The sequence below is a fragment of the Cynocephalus volans genome, chromosome 1, assembly GCF_027409185.1.
Source record: "Cynocephalus volans isolate mCynVol1 chromosome 1, mCynVol1.pri, whole genome shotgun sequence".
Lineage (NCBI taxonomy): Eukaryota > Metazoa > Chordata > Mammalia > Dermoptera > Cynocephalidae > Cynocephalus > Cynocephalus volans.
The window spans coordinates 144794741-144813594 of NC_084460.1; the positions used below are offsets into that span (position 1 = coordinate 144794741).

Here is an 18854-nt window from a genome sequence, read left to right on the forward strand (position 1 = left end):
TGGGACTATAAAACTTCCTTAGTACATTACATATCTACTCTTTAAAAAAATGTTTTCCTGTGGGGGTTGCTGTCACAGGTGTCTTAGCATTGGTGCTTTAATGTGGTTTGGGGTGTTAGGTTGAGTAAGACAGATAACTGTCCATTTCTTGTGTGCAAAATACTTTTGAATCTACTAAAGACTTTCAGTGGCCAGCAGAAGGGATAGAATATGACTTCTGATGATAGATGATAATAGATCACAATTAAGAGATCATGTAACAGAAACACAAGAAAATTTTTTTTTTTTTTTTTTTTTTTTTTTTTTTTTTTCGTGACCGGCACTCAGCCAGTGAGTGCACCGGTCAGTCCTATATAGGATCCGAACCCGCGGCGGGAGCGTCGCCGCGCTGCCAGCGCAGCACTCTACCAAGTGCGCCACGGGCTCGGCCCACAAGAAAATTTTTTTTGAAAAAATTATATTTTCGATAAAATGGACTACCTCTTTCTTCAAACAGCATCTTTTTTATTAGTACTCATGAATAGGCAAAGAGTTTCATTATTTAAAATATTTGCATCAGAAAAAATAAAAAAAGTTTGTTTGAAAAATTATCGCAATTAGCCAAAGGACAGAGAGCGAGAAGGAAAGAGGGATGAATCTGGGAATCAAAGAAAAAATATGTTGAAGTGGAAATAGCATAAGCTTTGAAATCATGTAAGCCTGGGCTTAATTAAAATCAGGATTTAATTTTTGGTTAAGTCCATTAATAATTATGTCTGGTTTCTTGAGTCCTATTTTCTTCATCTATAAAATTGGGATGTTTCTGAACTATCATTTGTTAAGCTGACAGTATGTACCAGGTAGCATGCCAAATTTCTTACATTCTCATCTCAGTTAATTAGAGGTACAACTATCTACTAAGGCAAGTGTAATTGTCCCATTTTTATAGAGAGAAATCAGATTCAAGAAAGTTAAGAAATTTGCTCATCTTCTGTAGCTCATAAATGGCAAATTCAGGTCTGTCAGTGTTCTTTAACCACAATGCTGTACTATCCTCCCAGTGGTAGAAACTGTATCATGATGACTATTATAAACTAATGATTTAAATGTTTCGTACTGTGGTTTTTTATACCACGGTAGTTGAGTTAGCTCTGCTCTTCTCAGAAAGTGCCAGCAAGGGAGTATTAGCAGTTAAAGTGTTTCTATAGCCTTTATGAAGTTTATCTTCCAATCAGTTACAGTATTTGACTCTGTAATACCACTCTCACTCCCTCTCAGAAGTACATAATCACATATGTTACTTATTATCTAATGTGGAATATAGGTTTGGAGTTTGTGGAAAGATTTATAATACCTTGGCAATAGCCAAAGGAACTCTTGACTATGACGCAGGGATTGGGAATCACTATTTTTGGTTACAAGTCATATTGGGTTTATATTCAGAAAAGTCTTCCATTTAAATCATAAAATCAATGTCACATACAGAAAGGGCTGAATGGGAATCAAGTAAAAGTTAGTGCATTATTTATTTCTCTAATCATAATACAGGTAGGATGATCTAAAAATTTAAAAAAGAATGGCCAGGTAATGTCCAAATGACCTGTGACTGAAATAGATTCTTTGTCCCTCAGTTACAACATATCAGAAACAAAAGAAATTCAAACAAAAGAAACAGAAATACAAAATTTTAATATTTAACATTTAAAAAAAATTCTTCATTTTGATTTTGGCCAATGGTGTGATGTTTCTAGTATGTTTAGTTTAGTTCAATAATCATGGGCGCCTGATATGGAACAAACAAGGATATGGATATACAAAAATGAAGACATGGCTTTTGCCACCCCCACACCTAGGGTGGTGGGGAGCTCTCCCCCTAGCTGGTGGACAGATATGGCACCAGATGATTTGATATGCAGGCTGCAATAGCTGCTGTGCTATGTGCAGGTATGAGGGAATGAGGAAAAGCTGCCTGAGTGCTGGGACAGTCATCATCATTTTAACATTTTAAATGCGTAACAGTTCTCAAGCTGTTGCTCTTTAGGAATTGGATACTTGTAAAGGTAAACGAGGGCCTTCCTAAACAGAATGAAAATATTATTAGGGGAGGTCTCAAGGGCAATACAGGGGTTGGACTCACTCACAGACCAGAAACACAGTACAGTGAAGAATTGGAATGCATAGGTGATGTCTTACTGTAACCCTGCCAGTATTTTAAGCCATTATGAATTGTTTTTAGTCAGATAATTTAATTTAGTAGAGTTTTTAATTTTATTATTGAAGCCACAAAATGAGCTGGCTCTTTAAATCTTTCATGAGTAATTCCAACCTTATTTTTAGTTCAGGGCTACATCCTTGTAATAAACTGAAGGATTTTCCAACTCCTTGCCTATTCAATTTAGCAATTCATTCAAAGTTGTGCAGAAAGAGTTTCTTCTTTACTTATTGGTGTTTTTCTCATTACTTACGCCATTATGTAAGCAATATGGAAATTGTAGATCTTCAAATTGTGGGACATTTGAAGTTTCTTTTAAAACATGAATGCCAATTGCAATACTTTTAGTAGAGATTACATAGATACTTCATGAACAAAATCTGATTTTAAATTATCAAAAAAATTGATGTTTTACAGCAAATTTACTTTAGCTACTATTTTGATCTGGTGTAGATCATTTTGAAAAACTGAACTAAACTTTAACCTCTTTTCTTACTACAAAATGAATACATGTTCTTTTTAGAAAGTACAGGTAAAAAATAAAAATAAGGATAAGAATCACCTGAAACTTCACTACCTAGTAATAGAGAAAGTTAATGGTTTGCCGTATAGTGAGCCCTCTGTATCCTCAGGTTCTGTATGCTCAGAATCAAGAAACCAGTATCAAAAATATTCAGGAAAGAAAACAGTAAAAAAGAACAACATAATAATAAAATAACACAAATTTAAAAAGCAATACAGCTTAACAACCATTACATAGCATTTACATTGTATTAGGTAATCTAGAGATGATTCAAAGTATATGTGAGGATGTGCATAGGCTAAATGACAATACGATGCCTTTTTATTTATTTTTAAATTGAATTAAATTTATTGTATCTTTGTCTGGTTTTGGTATCAGGGTGATGTTTGCTTTATATCATGTGTTTGGGAGAATGGCCTGTGTTTCAATCTTTTGGACTAGCTTGTAGAGAATTGGTATCAATTCCTCTTTGAAGGTTTGGTAGAACTCTGCAGAGAACCCGTCTGGTCCTTTGTTGGGAGGCTTCTGTTAACAGCTTCAGTCTCTTTTATTGTTATTGGTCTGTTCAGATTTTCTACATCTTCGTGGCCCTGTTTTGGTAGTTTGTGTGTGTCTAGAAATTTATCCATTTCCTCCAGATTTTCAAATTCGTTGGCATATAGTTTTTTTTATAGCATTCTCTAATGATTTCTTGTATTTCTGAGGTATCAGTTGTAATATCACCTTTTTCATTTCTAATTTTTGTTATTTGGGTCTTCTCTCTTCTTTTTTCAGTTAGACTTGCTAGTGGTTTGTCAATTTTATTTATCTTTTCAAAAAACCAACTTTTTGATTCATTGATCTTTTGTATCATTTTTTGGGTTTCTATTTCATTAAGTTCTCCTCTGATCTTAATTATTTCTTTCCATCTGCTAACTTTGAGTTTAGTTTGTTCTGGTTCTTCTAGTTCTTAAAGGCGAAGTATTAGGTTGTTTACTTGCCATCTTTCCATTTTTCTGATGTAAGCATTTAATGAGATAAATTTCCCCTTTAGTACTGCATTTGCAGTATCCCACAGGTTTTTGTATGATGTGTCATTATTTTCATTAGTTTCAATAAATTTTTGATTTCTTGTTTAATTTCTTCTTGGACCCATATGTTATTAAGTAGAATGCTGTTTAATTTCCATGTGTTTATGTAGTTTCCAGAGTTTCGTTTGTTATTGATTTCTAATTTTAATCCATTGTATTTATTTTTGTGGTGTACAGTGTGTTGTTTCAGTACATGCATACGCTGCACAATGATTCACTTAAGGTAGATAGCGTAGTTTTGTCCCGTTAGTTCACATCTAATCTTCTTGCCCACTCCCACCCCTACCAGCCTCTGGTAACCATTATTCCATTCTCTACCTTTTTTTTTTTTTTTTTAGAACACACAAAGATTAATATCCTTATTGCAAAAAGAGCTCTTAAAAATGAATTAGAAAAAGCTAAGCAGAAATTTGGTTAAGGACCTGAACAGATAAGTCACATACCCCAAAGAAACACATGTGGTTAATAGGTACATGCTAGGATCTGGTTGGAGGTGGGGGTGGGGCTGGCCTGGCCCCCATCTCAGGATCCCAGGCTTTTGCTGGTTCCATTGGGGGCCTGGATGTGTGGTTGGGGTGGGGCTAAGGCCCTTGGCCCCCTTCTCTCAGGAACCCCAGCTCAGGCATCAGGCTGACTTGTTGCTGGCTGGTGGTCAGACAGCCCCCCTCATCTCTCAGGATTCCCTGGCCAACTTCAGGCTGGCTCCAAGCTCTCCATTGGTGGGGGTGCAGGGCTGAGGCCCATGACCCCTATCTCTCAGGACCCTGGGCGAACTGTGCCTTTTTTTTTTTCAGGAATTAGAGCATCCATGGATTTTTGATATCCTGGAACCAATACTTTACAGATACAGAGGGACGACTATATAGGGTTCTAATATTTTTGTATTCTTACGTAAATGAAATAGTCACAAACATGTGATCATCCTGTAGATATTGTTTTGTAGTCTGCTCTTTTCATTTAATTTTATTTAATTTACTATGAAGACTTTTCCATTTCACCATATATGGTACAGTATTTCTAAAGGCTGCATGATATTCTAGTGTAAGGATGTACATGAATCTTAATTTATTCAGTCAGTTCTCGACATTTAAGTTGTTTTAACTTTTCTACTTTTACAACCAGTGCTGCAATAAAAATGCGTATACATAAATCTTTTCACATGGCCATAATTATTTTCCAGAGTAAAATCCTAGAAATAGAAATCTTTTGATATAGATTTTGATTTAAATATCCTCTAGAAAGCTTAACCAAATTGCACTGATTAAGCCTGCCTCACACCCCACTGACCCAATCCTGACCAATCTTAGTATCTAATGTTTAAATATTTGCCTGTTTAATAGGTAAAAATTATATTTTGTTATTTTAATTTGGCTATCTTTTATTAATTATAGTGGTAAATATTTTAATAAATTTATTAACTTTTTTTATGTTTGAATTGTAGAAACTGTGGTTTGAAATCCTAAGGACTGCTAAATTATGCAGTTCTGCATTGTTTTTTTTCAATTATATACTAATTTTCTGATTTTAAACTATTTTTATTAATGCACATGAGTGAGATCTGCATTGCATGAATACCTTTTTCATTAGAAATGAAGTAGCCATTTCCATCTACCTTCAACTTCTCTGAGTCTGTATTTTTGCTTTAAACATGAAACCACAGGCTGAGTTTTGTTTCTCATTTATGACTTCTCCACCTGAGTTGTCAGTTTTGCTTTTGCTCTAAACTGAGGGTAAGTTAGAGGGCATCTCATTAAATCACTGTATCTGGGCAAGTTTCATGTAGAGTTATCTACTTTGCTTTACATACCTTTTTTAGTTTGTCATTTGAAAATGAATTTAAACCTCATAGTGTTCAAGATGTGTTCTTGTATTTAAAATAATCTCTTGAGTCTAAAATTCTTTAAGACCAATGACGGTATTTTCATTTGGAGATGCCAATGTGAGGACTTTTCTAAGGAAATGAAACATTTTGGTAATAGCTATATCAAAATGGCAGGAACATGAATTTACATGTATATGAACTAAGGATGTGCTTTTCCCAAAACATAGGAAAAGACCAAGGAAAGTTATTTGACTCACAATCTTCTATCAACCTTTACTAGGGTGTCAGTACTTCATTCCTTGATTCAAAAAAATAAAGTATCTATGTGGATCATAAACTCCATGAGGAGACAAGTTCTACATTTATCTCTCTTAATTCTACAGAGCCTAATAAAGTGATATTTATATTAGTCGATTGTGGAGCAGTTTATTTGTTCAAACTTTTAATAAGAAATTTTAATCTATTTATATGTTTTTTTTGTAGTTGCTGATATAGTTGTTATATATGAAATTTTATTTTGTGCTTTCTATTTATTATGTTTATTCTTTGCTTTATTTTCTCATTTCTTGTATTCTGTCAGGTAGATGTAAAATAGCCATATTCAGCTTAAGTACTATTAGTCTGAATATTATCAACAAAATTCAATAGATGTTTATCAGCTGCTATTGTCCATGATATGTTTGTGTATTTGTGTGTTCATGTAAGAGGAAGAAATTTTCTGACTTTAAACTTTTTTTTAATGCACATGAGTCAGATCTGCATTGCGTGAATACCTTTTTCAATAGAAAGGAAGTAGCCTTTCCCATCTACCTTCAAGTTCTCTCAGTCTGTATTTTTCTGAGTGACTGACTGCAATATGTCTGCTTTAGAATCCATCAGTTACAGTAAGGAGATTTAACAAACTTATGGCTGTCACAGTGCATTGTGTACAATAGAGTTTGCATTCACAGTTTGATATTTGAGATTTGGACTGTTTTCAAGGAGCTCCATAGGACTATAGGATTATGACATGCAAAGCATGCAGATGTTTAAACCAAAGACCTATGATGCTGTGAGGAATGAGTCACCTAACTAGTGAATCACTTAAACACTTAAGATTGATATTTCAACTGAACTTTACTTTCTATACATCATGAAGTAGTGCAAAAAACATTACACTTTTAAATCTACATGGAGAAGATTACATGATATACTGGCATTGGCAAATTTAGGGATCTGTGAAGGTTTTTCAATGGACAGTCATTAAGTACAAAGGGCCTATACTCTATAAGGAAAAGAGCAGAGTTGCTTGCTGAAGACTTTGCAACAGATTTTTTTAAAAAAATTAAAAATAGAGTCTTTATTCATACATGAATTTTGATGTATAACATTTTATTTGCTCTACAAACATCACAAGAATATCTTACATGAGTATCTTCTGCCTTGTATATAATTAAGAGCAAATGGAAGAGTGCATTAATGGAATACAGATCCCAAATATGCTAGCAGGAGAACTTTTTATATTTCATCTTGTACTAATAAAAACATGGAAAGGAAATCTTTCTAATCAGAATTGGTAGACACCAGTAGATAAAAATGTTAAATTTCCTATTAATGTTGACAAATATGAGATGCTCATAGATGAAGCCTAACTTTCATAAACATGGGAGTGGTAGGAAACTAGGTAATTATTAAATCTTTCTAATTAGCAGGTAAGAAAAATCACTGAATAATGTCAGACTGATGTCACCCTTTACTAGGTTTTCAGAGAATTATACAAAAAAATGAAAATTGTATCATAAATCTTTTAAATGAACCACTTGCCTAAGTTAGCCCCAATTTAACTTAACCACATGCAGCCAACTCAAAATGAGCCTTTGGATCTTGGAAATTTGGTACTTATATACATGAACCAAGAATTATTTAATTTAATAAAGTCTCCAGACTAACAATACTTCGCAGACATATTAAACTGAAAAATTATTGATTCACGTATATTAGGATCAAATTTCTGAGATCCAAAGTTTCCTTTTGAGTTGGCTACACGTGGTTAAGTTGAATTGTGGCTTTTAGGTTAATAAATGGACATTTTTTGTGAGTTTATATTTCACTATGATTTAACTTGTTATGAGAACCTTTATTACTAGTTTGGTACATTGCATAAAGCAGATTTTTTTTTTTTTAATGCTGTAGGTTTATCTCAGAATGCAATCCCCACTTATCAAATACATTTAAGAAATGTAGCTGTATCAAGGAAATGACAAAAATAACAAGAAGCAAAGAGGGTAACTCATCCTAAGGTGGCATTTTACATCTGCAATATAAAATCAAGTCAGAAATACTGTTGTTTTTCCCTGTACGCTTATATGCAAAGTCTAGACATAATTGTTTACTCCTGGAATTGCTAAAAACAAAGAATGCTGACTCAAAGAAAAGAATGGGCATTTGCGGGGAAAAATCCAGTGCACATGAACCTCTGTGGAAGGCAAAAGGGAACTTACAGTATCCAGTAAATGTTTGCAAATATTTTAGTAGAAGAATTACTCTCTCGCTTTTTCTCCTGCTGCCGCATTGCTCTCTCTGATGGGGCTGGAGCCATCACTGTGCCAGCAGGTTACACCAGTGGCCTGGTTTTAGAAGTTTGTGATTCTTTGAGTATAGCTTGACTTTTGTGAATGAACTCTGTAGGAAAACCGCGGCTTACTGTTTTCTGTAACACGCACTTTTGACAAGTCATTTGTCACATCTGAGATCATTAGGGAGAATAGAGAGTGATTTGAGGAGTCAAAATGAGTCATAGAGGAAGATTTCTTCCACTCACCTTACCATCATACTGTGCATTTCTGCATCGATTTAAAAATTAACTCGTGAACCACTCTCTGTCACGCACACGGCTTCCGTTTAAGACCGTTATTGGAACTTACTTTCACCACAGAAGTGATTTTGACTTGTTAAAGAGTGGACAGATGAATGAAGAGACTCCCAGGAATATCAGGTTAGCTCTTCCAACATGGCCCAAATGGAGTAAATGTGTATTTGCATCTATGTGTGCTTAGAGTACATTTATTTCAAAATTAATTATAGGTTATCAGACAACATATTACCCAGGGTTTAATGACGAGCTTTTCTGGGATAAATTCAAGAAAAATTAGTTTAGAAATGCTTGAGAGATTACTATCCTTTTATACTTGTCACTAAAGTCCTGGAAGTAGCTTTGTACTACTTAAGCAAATCATAAGTAATGTTGACCCATAGTGATTTCCTTACAAATTTACTCTGGATTATTAAGTTTTATTTTGTTTCTCTAACTTTGGATGTAACCTGCATTGAGTGATTGTGTTAGAACCTCAGATTATTAATCTGAAAATTCTTGATAATGTGTTGATTTGTTCTATAATGACATTAAATTACCACAAATTAGACCTCTGGGTAGTTTAATTGAGGTAATAAAAATCTTGAAAAGTTATAAACGTTTGTCTATGTTTCTACATATGTGTATGTATATATGTATATAAATAAAAATGGTTCATATTAAAGATGGGGAAATAGTATGGTTTTAAAAGTATGCAAAATGGCACATAACTAAATTTATAATAAACGTTTAATGATATTATAATGTAAATTACATTTCATACCAGAGGAATTCACATATGATGTTATAACATGCCAACTTAGTCAAGTTTTGAAACTTTTTCTATCAGTAAAATTACATCTATTTTTGCTTCCACAATTGGTTTATTATAAATCTAAAATATATAAAGACTTTCTTAAGGCATACAATTATCATATTTATTTAAAGTATTAAAAAGTTCAACAATATATTTTTATTTGGTGTTATTTTAAATATTACCAGCAAAATCTAAAAGAATGAAATAGAAGGAAGACAGATTCTCAATATTTGTTAGATGAGTGATTAAATATATTCTAGTTTGGAAATTTTAAGCAGCATTCAACAATTAGTAATAAGAAATCAATCACTTTATACAGTAACTTTTTACTCCATATTTTAAGAAAGCTTCCATTTATATTTATTAGTCTTACAATACTGAGAATTCTATATACATAGATATTACCAACTACATTTAGATACGAAAGATTTAAATGACTTTCTCAATGTTCCGACATTAAGGCTGAAGCTGAAACTAATAACCCAAGTTTCCTCATTTCCCCACAGATACTGTATTTTTAATACCTTAGCAAATACCTGAGCTGATTGATTCAGCTGTTTTTTAAAGGTAGTATTTCTCAAAGGCAGTAACTTGCATGATTAGTAATAGTAATAGTGCTTTTGTTGATTTGTTTTAAAGAAATGCATGTCTTCTGTCTTCTGTATTTTGTTCTTGTTTAACTTTTAGCAATCGATTTAATTACTTTGAATTTAGTTTTGAAGTTTTCCAAGAAGCCTTCTTCTTCTTTTTTTCTGTAACCATGATAATTTATAAAAAGGCTATTAGAATGTCAGTATTAATATTAATATGTTAGAAAGTAATAATGACAATATACAAAAATACTTACATAAGGAAATTATATTTTAAGAGAAATTAACAAATCGGCCAATTTATAAAACAAAGACTATTTCCCACTTCTAAACAGGTTATAATATAAGAAGATGTCCAATATTTGAGATTTCTCTTAATCTAAAAAATAACGGCATAAAATTAAATTACCCAGTCTGTGAAAAGATTCTAAGCTTTTTCTGATTTTCAAACTTAATATTTAGAAGTAAAAAGGTAATTTACTTGGATTAACAGTAGGGATAAAAGACATAGCCCACTTTCTCTTGAATCAAAAGATGTTTACAACAACATGTTTGTTGCTGCAAACCCCTCCCTGGTTGCCACTAATTACATGTTTTTCACTTTAAAGCCTTCAAAAGAAATATAGGTACAAATTGACTCAATAAATATTTATTTAGTGATGGAATTCAGGAAGATCTCTGGGTTTGGAAAAATGTATATACAATACTAGCAACCTCTTCCTTATATACTAATAACACCTTCCTGATTTTTTACTGTAGCTGAATACAGAGCATCCTATTTCCCTATATATATGACTTGAAATTTTATACACCAAGCAAATGATGCCATCGGGAATGTGTAGCACTAACATTTTAATTAAAATACAAAATGATAATCTGCATGGGGGTGGAGCTAAGCATTTGATGAGCTTCAATTATATTAGTAGTAACATTTTCATTTGTTAACTAGATAACTGTGTACTTAAAAACATGTAATTAAAGCAAAATCAAATCCTAGTTTATAAAGGCAATGAAAACAAAGAGCATAGTAAAACCCCACTGAAAAGTAGTTACTACGCCATTATAATGAGATACATTTCTACCAATATATCTTGTAAGGCAAATAATGGTCAAATCTTGCCCTATACTTATTTGGTAAAATACTAGAAGAACAGATGATAAAGTAAGTCCTAAATCATAAGCACAATACAAGATGATCTTATTCCCATGAGCTTTTTTGTCATCCAAAGCCATTGTGAATGGGCATAGGATGAAAGACAATGTTAGAAGATGATGAAAAATCATCATATAAAACTTTAAAAACTGAGGCCAGAATCTAGCTTAGTAACTCAGGAACAATTAGTTACAGAGTGCAGATTGTATTATATTTTTTGTTACCTTCATTGTCACCACATTTCTCACCAGATGAAAGTGGGCAGAATCTTTTAAATGTAGTACAATTTGGAGCCCAGCATGAAGGGTGGTGTGGATGAAGGTATGATGGTTCTTGAGAGAGTAAAGGCCCGAATGTCATTAACAATCATGAAAAAAGGAACTGGTTCAAGCAGGAGCCTTCAACTAAGAGTTCAAGCACAAATGGGAATTATATTATACCTAGTGAATTTGACTGGCAAGGGTCAAATAAGGCCACTCGACTGAAAAAAACAGCCAACAGCCTAATTTCCACAACACAGAGACCTTTCATTCCTGTCTTGAAAAATTAACTCTTCCTTGTATCTATGAAGCAATATGAATTCTATCATTAACACTTTTCTTTTTTCTTTGCTGCTGACAAAAACTAACTCCTTAACACATCAACAGAACTTGAAATGTCACAATTCCTTTTAGAGTGATACAGATCTCTTCCTCCTCCTGGAAAAATTCTCTGCATGAATGAGGTTGGAGAGAGTCTTAGTGAGGTGACTATCTGATGTCTCAGTGCTGCTCCCAAAGTCATGGTTCTTCAGGCAAGGACACAAGCAGCGCACAACAGCCCGGTGGATGTAGCTGTCAAAGACATAGTAAATGAAAGGATTGACACAGCTGTTGGCAAATGCCAAGGGCCCACTCACCTCCATGCCCAGCTGAAGAATGGCTGAGGAAAAATAGAGTTCTTGCTGCAATCCAGAGACAATGGCCAGGAGCTTGAAAGTATTAAAAGGCAGCCAGGAGAAGACAAAGGCTGCCACAACAATGAAGATGATCTTTATGGATTTCCTCAGCTTTTTGTTATGCTTTCCTGACTGTTGGTAATGGGCATATAGCTTCCTTGCGATGCAACAGTAGCAGATCACAATGCTCAACAAGGGAACAAAAAAGGTGAAAATCAAGATCGCCAGGCCCCATGTCAGTTTAGTGGAAGTTGCCCTCTTCTCGGCACAGTATGGTTTGTCATCAATCAACATGAGCTCCCTGGACAGAAGAGTAGGCAATCCCAGCAGGCAGGAGATAAACCAGATGCTGGCACAGACTCCATATGCACAGTCTCTCCTTCTGAATTTCCTGGACACAGCTGGCCACACAATGGCCAGGTAGCGGTCAACACTCATGCAAGTGAGCAAGAAGACGCTGCAGTGCATGTTGACTGAGATCATGTAGGAGCTGCCTTTGCACAGGACAGAGCCCGTCCTCCACAGTCCTAAAGATGCTTCTTTATCCACCCAGAGAGGTAATGTGATGAGGAAAATGAAGTCAGAGGCAGCCAGGTTGCTGATAAAGATGTCTATCAATCTTCGGCTGCCTTGTTTGAAATGCAATGCACCCATGAGGACAAGGTTCCCCAGCACTCCAGTCAGGAACACAGTTGTGTAGAAGATGGGAAGGCAGACAGATGTGTAAGGAACATGGGAGTGGGTCTTCTTGACATCAGGAATTGGGTTTGTAGCATAGTAATAGTCCAAATAAACCGAGGTTGCTTCTGGGTCCATCATAAAAAATCAGATGCCAAATCTGGTAAATTTCCTTACCTATGAGGTTTTTGTATGAACTTGAGAAATCTCAAGAGAGCTTGCTTTGTATAGTAACTGCTTCTTTTTTCTCCCCCTCTCTTTAAAGGTCTTGGACAAACATAGGAACAGAGATCAAAAAATGCAGTTGCTACCAGTCCTCAGAAATGGCCCACAAGGAACACCACCCTGATTGGTGTTGGTTGATTGTGGTTGTGGTTTTCTTATTTGCATTTGCCCATGAAACTGAGGTGCTTTTTGACTTCTTTCTTCAAGATATTTGATTTGTTTCTTTAAGTCTAGAAATTAAGAAATTAATTGGCTTTTTCCCCTCACCTCCTTTAATAGACCTTCTTTACTCTTCTGACTCAGAATTTTTTTGATCTGGCCTCCTGTTTCACGTATAAGATACTGTTTTACTTTCAGAATTGTAAAGTGATGATGAGGAAGATACTCTATTTTACATCATTGAAACAAGAAGAAAATTAGTTTTTCATTGCATAAACAGTGAGTTAAAAGTTTCCCAAATTATACCAGTTTACAACTGTGGCAAACGTGATGATTCCCATTTATTTAGCTCTTTCATTTCATACATAACCAATATGTTTTTTAAAATCGCCTGAGGGCTGCAACCACATCTTGTGATTTTATTTTCTCAAATTTTCCAGTGCAACTAACACAGCACCCTGCACACAGTTGATGCTTTGGAAACGTTAATTAGATTTGATTCAGAAATTTCTTATTTTGTGATCCATTACGCTTAGCAGGGACAAATTCATTTCAGTCTAACTGCAGGCATTGTTGTTATTTATGTAGCTTTTAAACACAGGTTTAAAAATCACAGACTCTGCTATTTTTACTTCTTGTTTGCTCTTATAATTTATCCAGTGAAATTCCCTTTTGCTAGAGTTAACTGGATTAGATTTTCTCCGTTCTAGCCCTCAAATAATTATCTTTCGTCAGCCTCTAGATCACTTCTAATCTTCCCTTCATTATGCCACACATTTGTCGGGGTGAATTTTTAGTTTTTGAGCCATGTCTTTTTGTTAAGTACCTCCACAAATCATCAAACTTCATTGTTGGAATCATTGACCTGGCAACATATGTACCTATATTAAGTGATGTCGTAATGGCGCTTCCATTTTTGGCACAATCAAAACACTTGAGAAACAGGCTAAAACAGAAAGGATTCTATCATATTTTTCTCTCATATGTTTCCTTTTATATTATGAAGACCATAGTAAAATATAACAACATTTGAAACTGACTTCATTGATTTCAAGTCTTTACTGGCCAAAGAAGCTCAAGGCTCTCTTGTACTCCCCTCTCTCCTTCTCTCCTTCTCTGCATCTCATTTAATCTCTAAAATTCCAGTTTCAGGTTGATATTATCATTGCATAGAAAAATGTATGCCTGTAGATGAAAATGCAATTGTTAAACATTTGAAGTCCTTTCTGCCAAATTTTTATTTCTTCAGTAATTAGTATATTGAAAATTTTGATCCTGCCTCTTGTACTCCCTCCTTTTCTCTTCTCCTCCTGTGGTCTAATGTCACCTCAGTCTCAGGCAAGTGAGTCAAGGACAGGGAAGGAGGAGCAATCTCCTGACCTGGGCAGCCCCAGGAAGTCACTTGGGAGCTGATTTATGGGCCTGGGTCTGCCACCTCCTGGGTCTCGGATGGTCTGTGCTATTCATTTAATTTAATGGAGGACATAACCTTCACTAAATATAGACTGCAGATCAGAGAAACTAATTAGCAGCTTTGACATTTCTGGGACAGAAATCTTTCCCACTGAGTAAGCCTTAATTATTTAATAAAATTATTCATTTTGTCAAATAGTTTGAAGTAGGGCAACATTTACTTTAAAGGATTAATAGGGTAACATAGAGTATTTAAACACTTCATCTGTGTGTGTGTGTGTGTGTTAAAAAACCAATCATATATATACTTTACTTATAATTGTACTTTAATTGTAATAGTAGAATTTTGTACTCTGCAACCAGAAGTTCTTTAGGCATTTGAGAAAATAAGGTTGATTCTGGGCCTGAACTTTTTTTTGTTTGTTTTTAATCCTTAAATATGTCTCAAGAATTAAACATACAAGGATTTGTATTTTTTTGTTTTTGTTTTTGTTTTTTAAAATACATGACACTTTATTTTATTAAGCACAGACACTGGAATGGAAATCAAGAGTATGAAACATTCTTTGCTAAAATAAATCAGCAATAATTCCCTATTGGTTTAGAGTAGAAATCAAGTTTAGTCTTATAAGGCTGCTCTTGTAACATCTGACAAATTAAAACCAGGTGTAACCTGTATCACCGAAACCTGTTCCTTCCACCAACTTTCTGGTTTTCGTAGCTACTATGTGTGATTCTGATAAGTAGCATAGAACATAAAAGTACTGTAAAATGGAAAATCCCAATATTGGCCAGCTGCTTTAAAAAAAAGAGAAAGAAAAGAAAAGACATACCATAAAGCTACAGTAAGAAAATCTGTGTCAAAAAAAAAAAAAAAAAAAGAAAGAAAAGAAAAAGAAAAAAGAAAATCTGTGTCATTGCCATAAGGTTAGACTTATAGATCAATGAAACAGAATAGAGTCCAAAAATAGCTGCATGCACTTATGGTCAATTGATTTGATAAAAGTGCCAAAACACCTAAATGGGCCCAAACACATTTTGGGCTGGCTAGTTAGCCCAGTTGGTTAGAGCACAGCCATGCAATACCTACATCATGGGTTTGGATCCCCATCCAGACCAGCCACAAAAAAAAAAAAAAAAAAAGGAAAAGAGTTCACGTTTACACTGTAGAGGAACACATTTGCCTGTAGACTCATTCTGTAGTCCTTAAGTTTTCTTTCAAGTCTCAAAAGTTGCCGGCCTGCTGATGTAAACTATCTCAAATAAATCTGACACCCTCAGCAAACTACTGAAGCAGTTGTACATAAAGTGTTTCTCTTTATCATGTATAGATAGATAAAGTATCATATATAGATCATATGTAGATAAAGTGTTTTGCCACTTTGAAGTATGATATTTAGTGCTAAAATGCTGCTATATGAGAATTCTTATCTTGGATCAACAGCATCTTGGGATCCAATTTATAAAACAAATTGTTTTAACCAAAAAAGTCATAAATACCATACCAGGCTTTTAATAACTCAGAGCACAATGCTAGTATAAGACAGAACCCACAATAAAAGCTAGCTAAGTAGAGGACGCCATAGTTCTAAATAAGCTGGTTGCAACAGGCATTTTTAGGACCTTGAATGCTCTTTGAAATTACCACGAAGATAAAATAAAATAATCACATACACATAGATCAAAACTCAAAAGCAACATGGGGGTTCCATAAGCATGTGAAAAGGCAGTATAGACAGGGTGATGACAAAAAAAAAGATGTAAATGTCAATTACATCATATGTGCCACCTCTTAAGAATTTTTCCCAGGAAAAAAAATGCTAAACTTTCCTCTCCCATCCCTGGCAGAAATAACTGCTTCCACCTTAAAATACTCATTCCACTTTTATGGTACCTAAGGTAATAAGTATTTTATAAGTTAAAAGTAGATAAAATCATTTTTCGTGGTTTAGTGGTCTTGGTATCTGACACCCTGAGCTGATCATGAGCAACTTAAAAGTAGACTCCTTCCATCCACTGTCCTCTAGCATATAGCAATTACCCAACTAAAGTCCTTTTTGGACTCTCAAAGCCATTGTTTTGAACTGGTGGATGCCAGACCACGTTGCCCACAGTAGAGTCACCTGTGACACCTACTAAACTGTAGATTTCCAAATCTTCTCCTAGATTTACTAAATCAGGATGGTTGGGGAAGAAGTCTAGGTCTCTATATTTAATAAGAACCGAAGGTGATTCTTACACACCTGTTTAGAATTACTGTTCTAATTTACATAAACTAACCAACATTATACGTTACGCTTTGTTGTTATTTTGGCTTTTTTTTTTTTTAAGTTTAAAAATGACCTCAAAATTTGAAATTTGTGGAAGTCCTTTAGCCTGTATCTCACAAAATTTTAGAAATTAACTTAGATTATTGGGCCCTAACTATTCCATGTTCCAATCCCTGATATATGTTCTATAGCTGGATCAGATGTTGAAGATGGGGACAGAGTAAGGTTTTGTCCACTGAGACATCTGCTTAAGTGAATCCATTATTATCTATTACATGGCTTTAACTGTGGCTTGCAGCTTCTTCTTCAAAGGCAGGCTAAAGATTTGCAAGAATAGAGCCACTCAAATTAATTGATCATATTGTTTTCTTATCTCCAATAAAGATTACCTTTTGAAAAGATTTTGTTTTGGAGCCCAAAATTTCATACCTACAGCTCAATACTAATAATTAGAATTATTAGACAATTAGACAAAATCAAGAAAATGTTTCCTTTCATAATTTCTACCTTCCCCATGATGACTGTTCATCTTTGGGACAACTAGGGCGGTGTTGCTGTGTCTTTTCTAGTGAGGATGCACATAACTCTCCTCCTTTTCCTTTTCCTTTTTCCACTGGCATTTTCCAACTATCTCTGCTTCTTGAACATTGCCCAGGCTGGGGGTTTAGAATATGCAAATTTTCCAATGAAATGCTAATGCTGTGTAGCTGACAACCATATTTTGTAGTTTACATTATTCTTCTTCCAGTAGAATTACTAATCATAAAATTTAGAGTTTCACATGGTATTAGAGATCATCAGCACAACCATTTTACTAATAAGGACACTGGGGCCCAGACAGGGGTCATTTACTAAAGACCTATAGTGATGATTTCAAAGTATAGGACAATTTAAATTTAAAATTCTCATCTACATATGGTCCATTCACTATCCTTCAGGAGCATGGACATCCAAACAACTATAGTTTGTTACTCTCAGTTGCACTTGACAGGAATTGCTTAGAGAAAGGAACTATTTTAGATGCGTTTTTCTATTTGCCATGTCCTTGATTGATTTTTGCCATTGTTCTGTAGTGAATGGGTCCAAGGGAATTCAAAGATTGATACATTGTTTTGAGGATGGTTTTTGGTTGGAACCCAGAGCTCACACATATTTCTGTTTTCTTTCTTCCTGAATTCTAAAGTTCATAAGGAAAACAACCAGGATGAAACTAAAGGAGAAAAACATAATGTAGCTATATCTTGGCTTAACATAATTTTTAGTTCCTAACAATATGTGATTAAAAAATAAAGTCATATTTAAGTATATTAGGGAATTTTGTATTGAAGGGAATTCTCATGTGAAGAAAGAAACAGAAGCAGAAATTTAGAGCCATTAATTAATTAAGCATTTGTTTTACCCAATCATACAACAAGCAAGCATAAGTAGAAATCAGAAAACACCAAAGATGCAGAGATAAATAAAAAATATTGTTGTGTGGTTGGTGGAACTGGGTGTGATGAGGCAGTTCAGGTCTTCTGTGCTGACGATGATCAAAACCTCAAACACACAAGCACTTCTGGGTTGACACTAAGTTGGTGCATAAAATGTGTCCTGAGTGTTTTCTAGGCATTCTGTAGACTTGAAGGGTGAAAATATCATCCTCCTTTGCAGATCTCCCCAGAAACACCCACCTCCTGAGTCATGACAACTTGTGTATGAGGTGAATCCAGGCCTAGAAATCTCCAGAGCAGGGCTGAACAAGCAGCCAGAAATGCTGGTCCTAGCAGGTCTTTCCTAGTCATTTGACCATTAGTCCAGAGGACTGTAAACCCAGTAAGTGAGCGGGGATACCTACCTGTATAAATGACTTATTTCTAGCCTCTAGGGGGAATCAGGGAGCTTTAAAAAGCTGTACTGACCTCACTCAAACATGATAGGCATTCAACAAATAATAATTTAATGATTCTTTACTAAGCCCCCGGTCCTGTGCTGGGTATTTATCATGTGGGGCAGACGCTACTATCAACATCCATATTTTAGAAAAGGACAACTGAGACTTAAAGAAGGTTAAGTAAATTGTCCAAAGTTACAAAACTAGTATATTCACTCCACTATTTAAGTTTCCCAAGTCAGTTACTCTCTCTGGTTCTCAGTTCCTCTATCTGTAATTCAAGGTTGTTTCTTCTCTCTTCTT

At 34.7% G+C, this 18854-nt stretch overlaps 1 protein-coding gene across 1 annotated transcript; it reads right to left on the reverse strand.

Moving 5' to 3' along the window:
* Positions 1–11666: 11666 nt before the first annotated feature.
* GPR15 (G protein-coupled receptor 15) lies at positions 11667–12749 on the reverse strand. The gene has a single exon (XM_063076685.1). It carries the CDS (start codon positions 12747–12749, stop codon positions 11667–11669), a length of 1083 nt encoding a protein of 360 aa, XP_062932755.1.
* Positions 12750–18854: the final 6105 nt, after the last annotated feature.

What these genes read in the sequence shown, in the direction of transcription:
- GPR15 (XM_063076685.1), bottom strand. Translation starts at nt 12,749, where the DNA reads ATGGACCCAGAAGCAACCTCGGTTTATTTGGACTATTACTATGCTACA.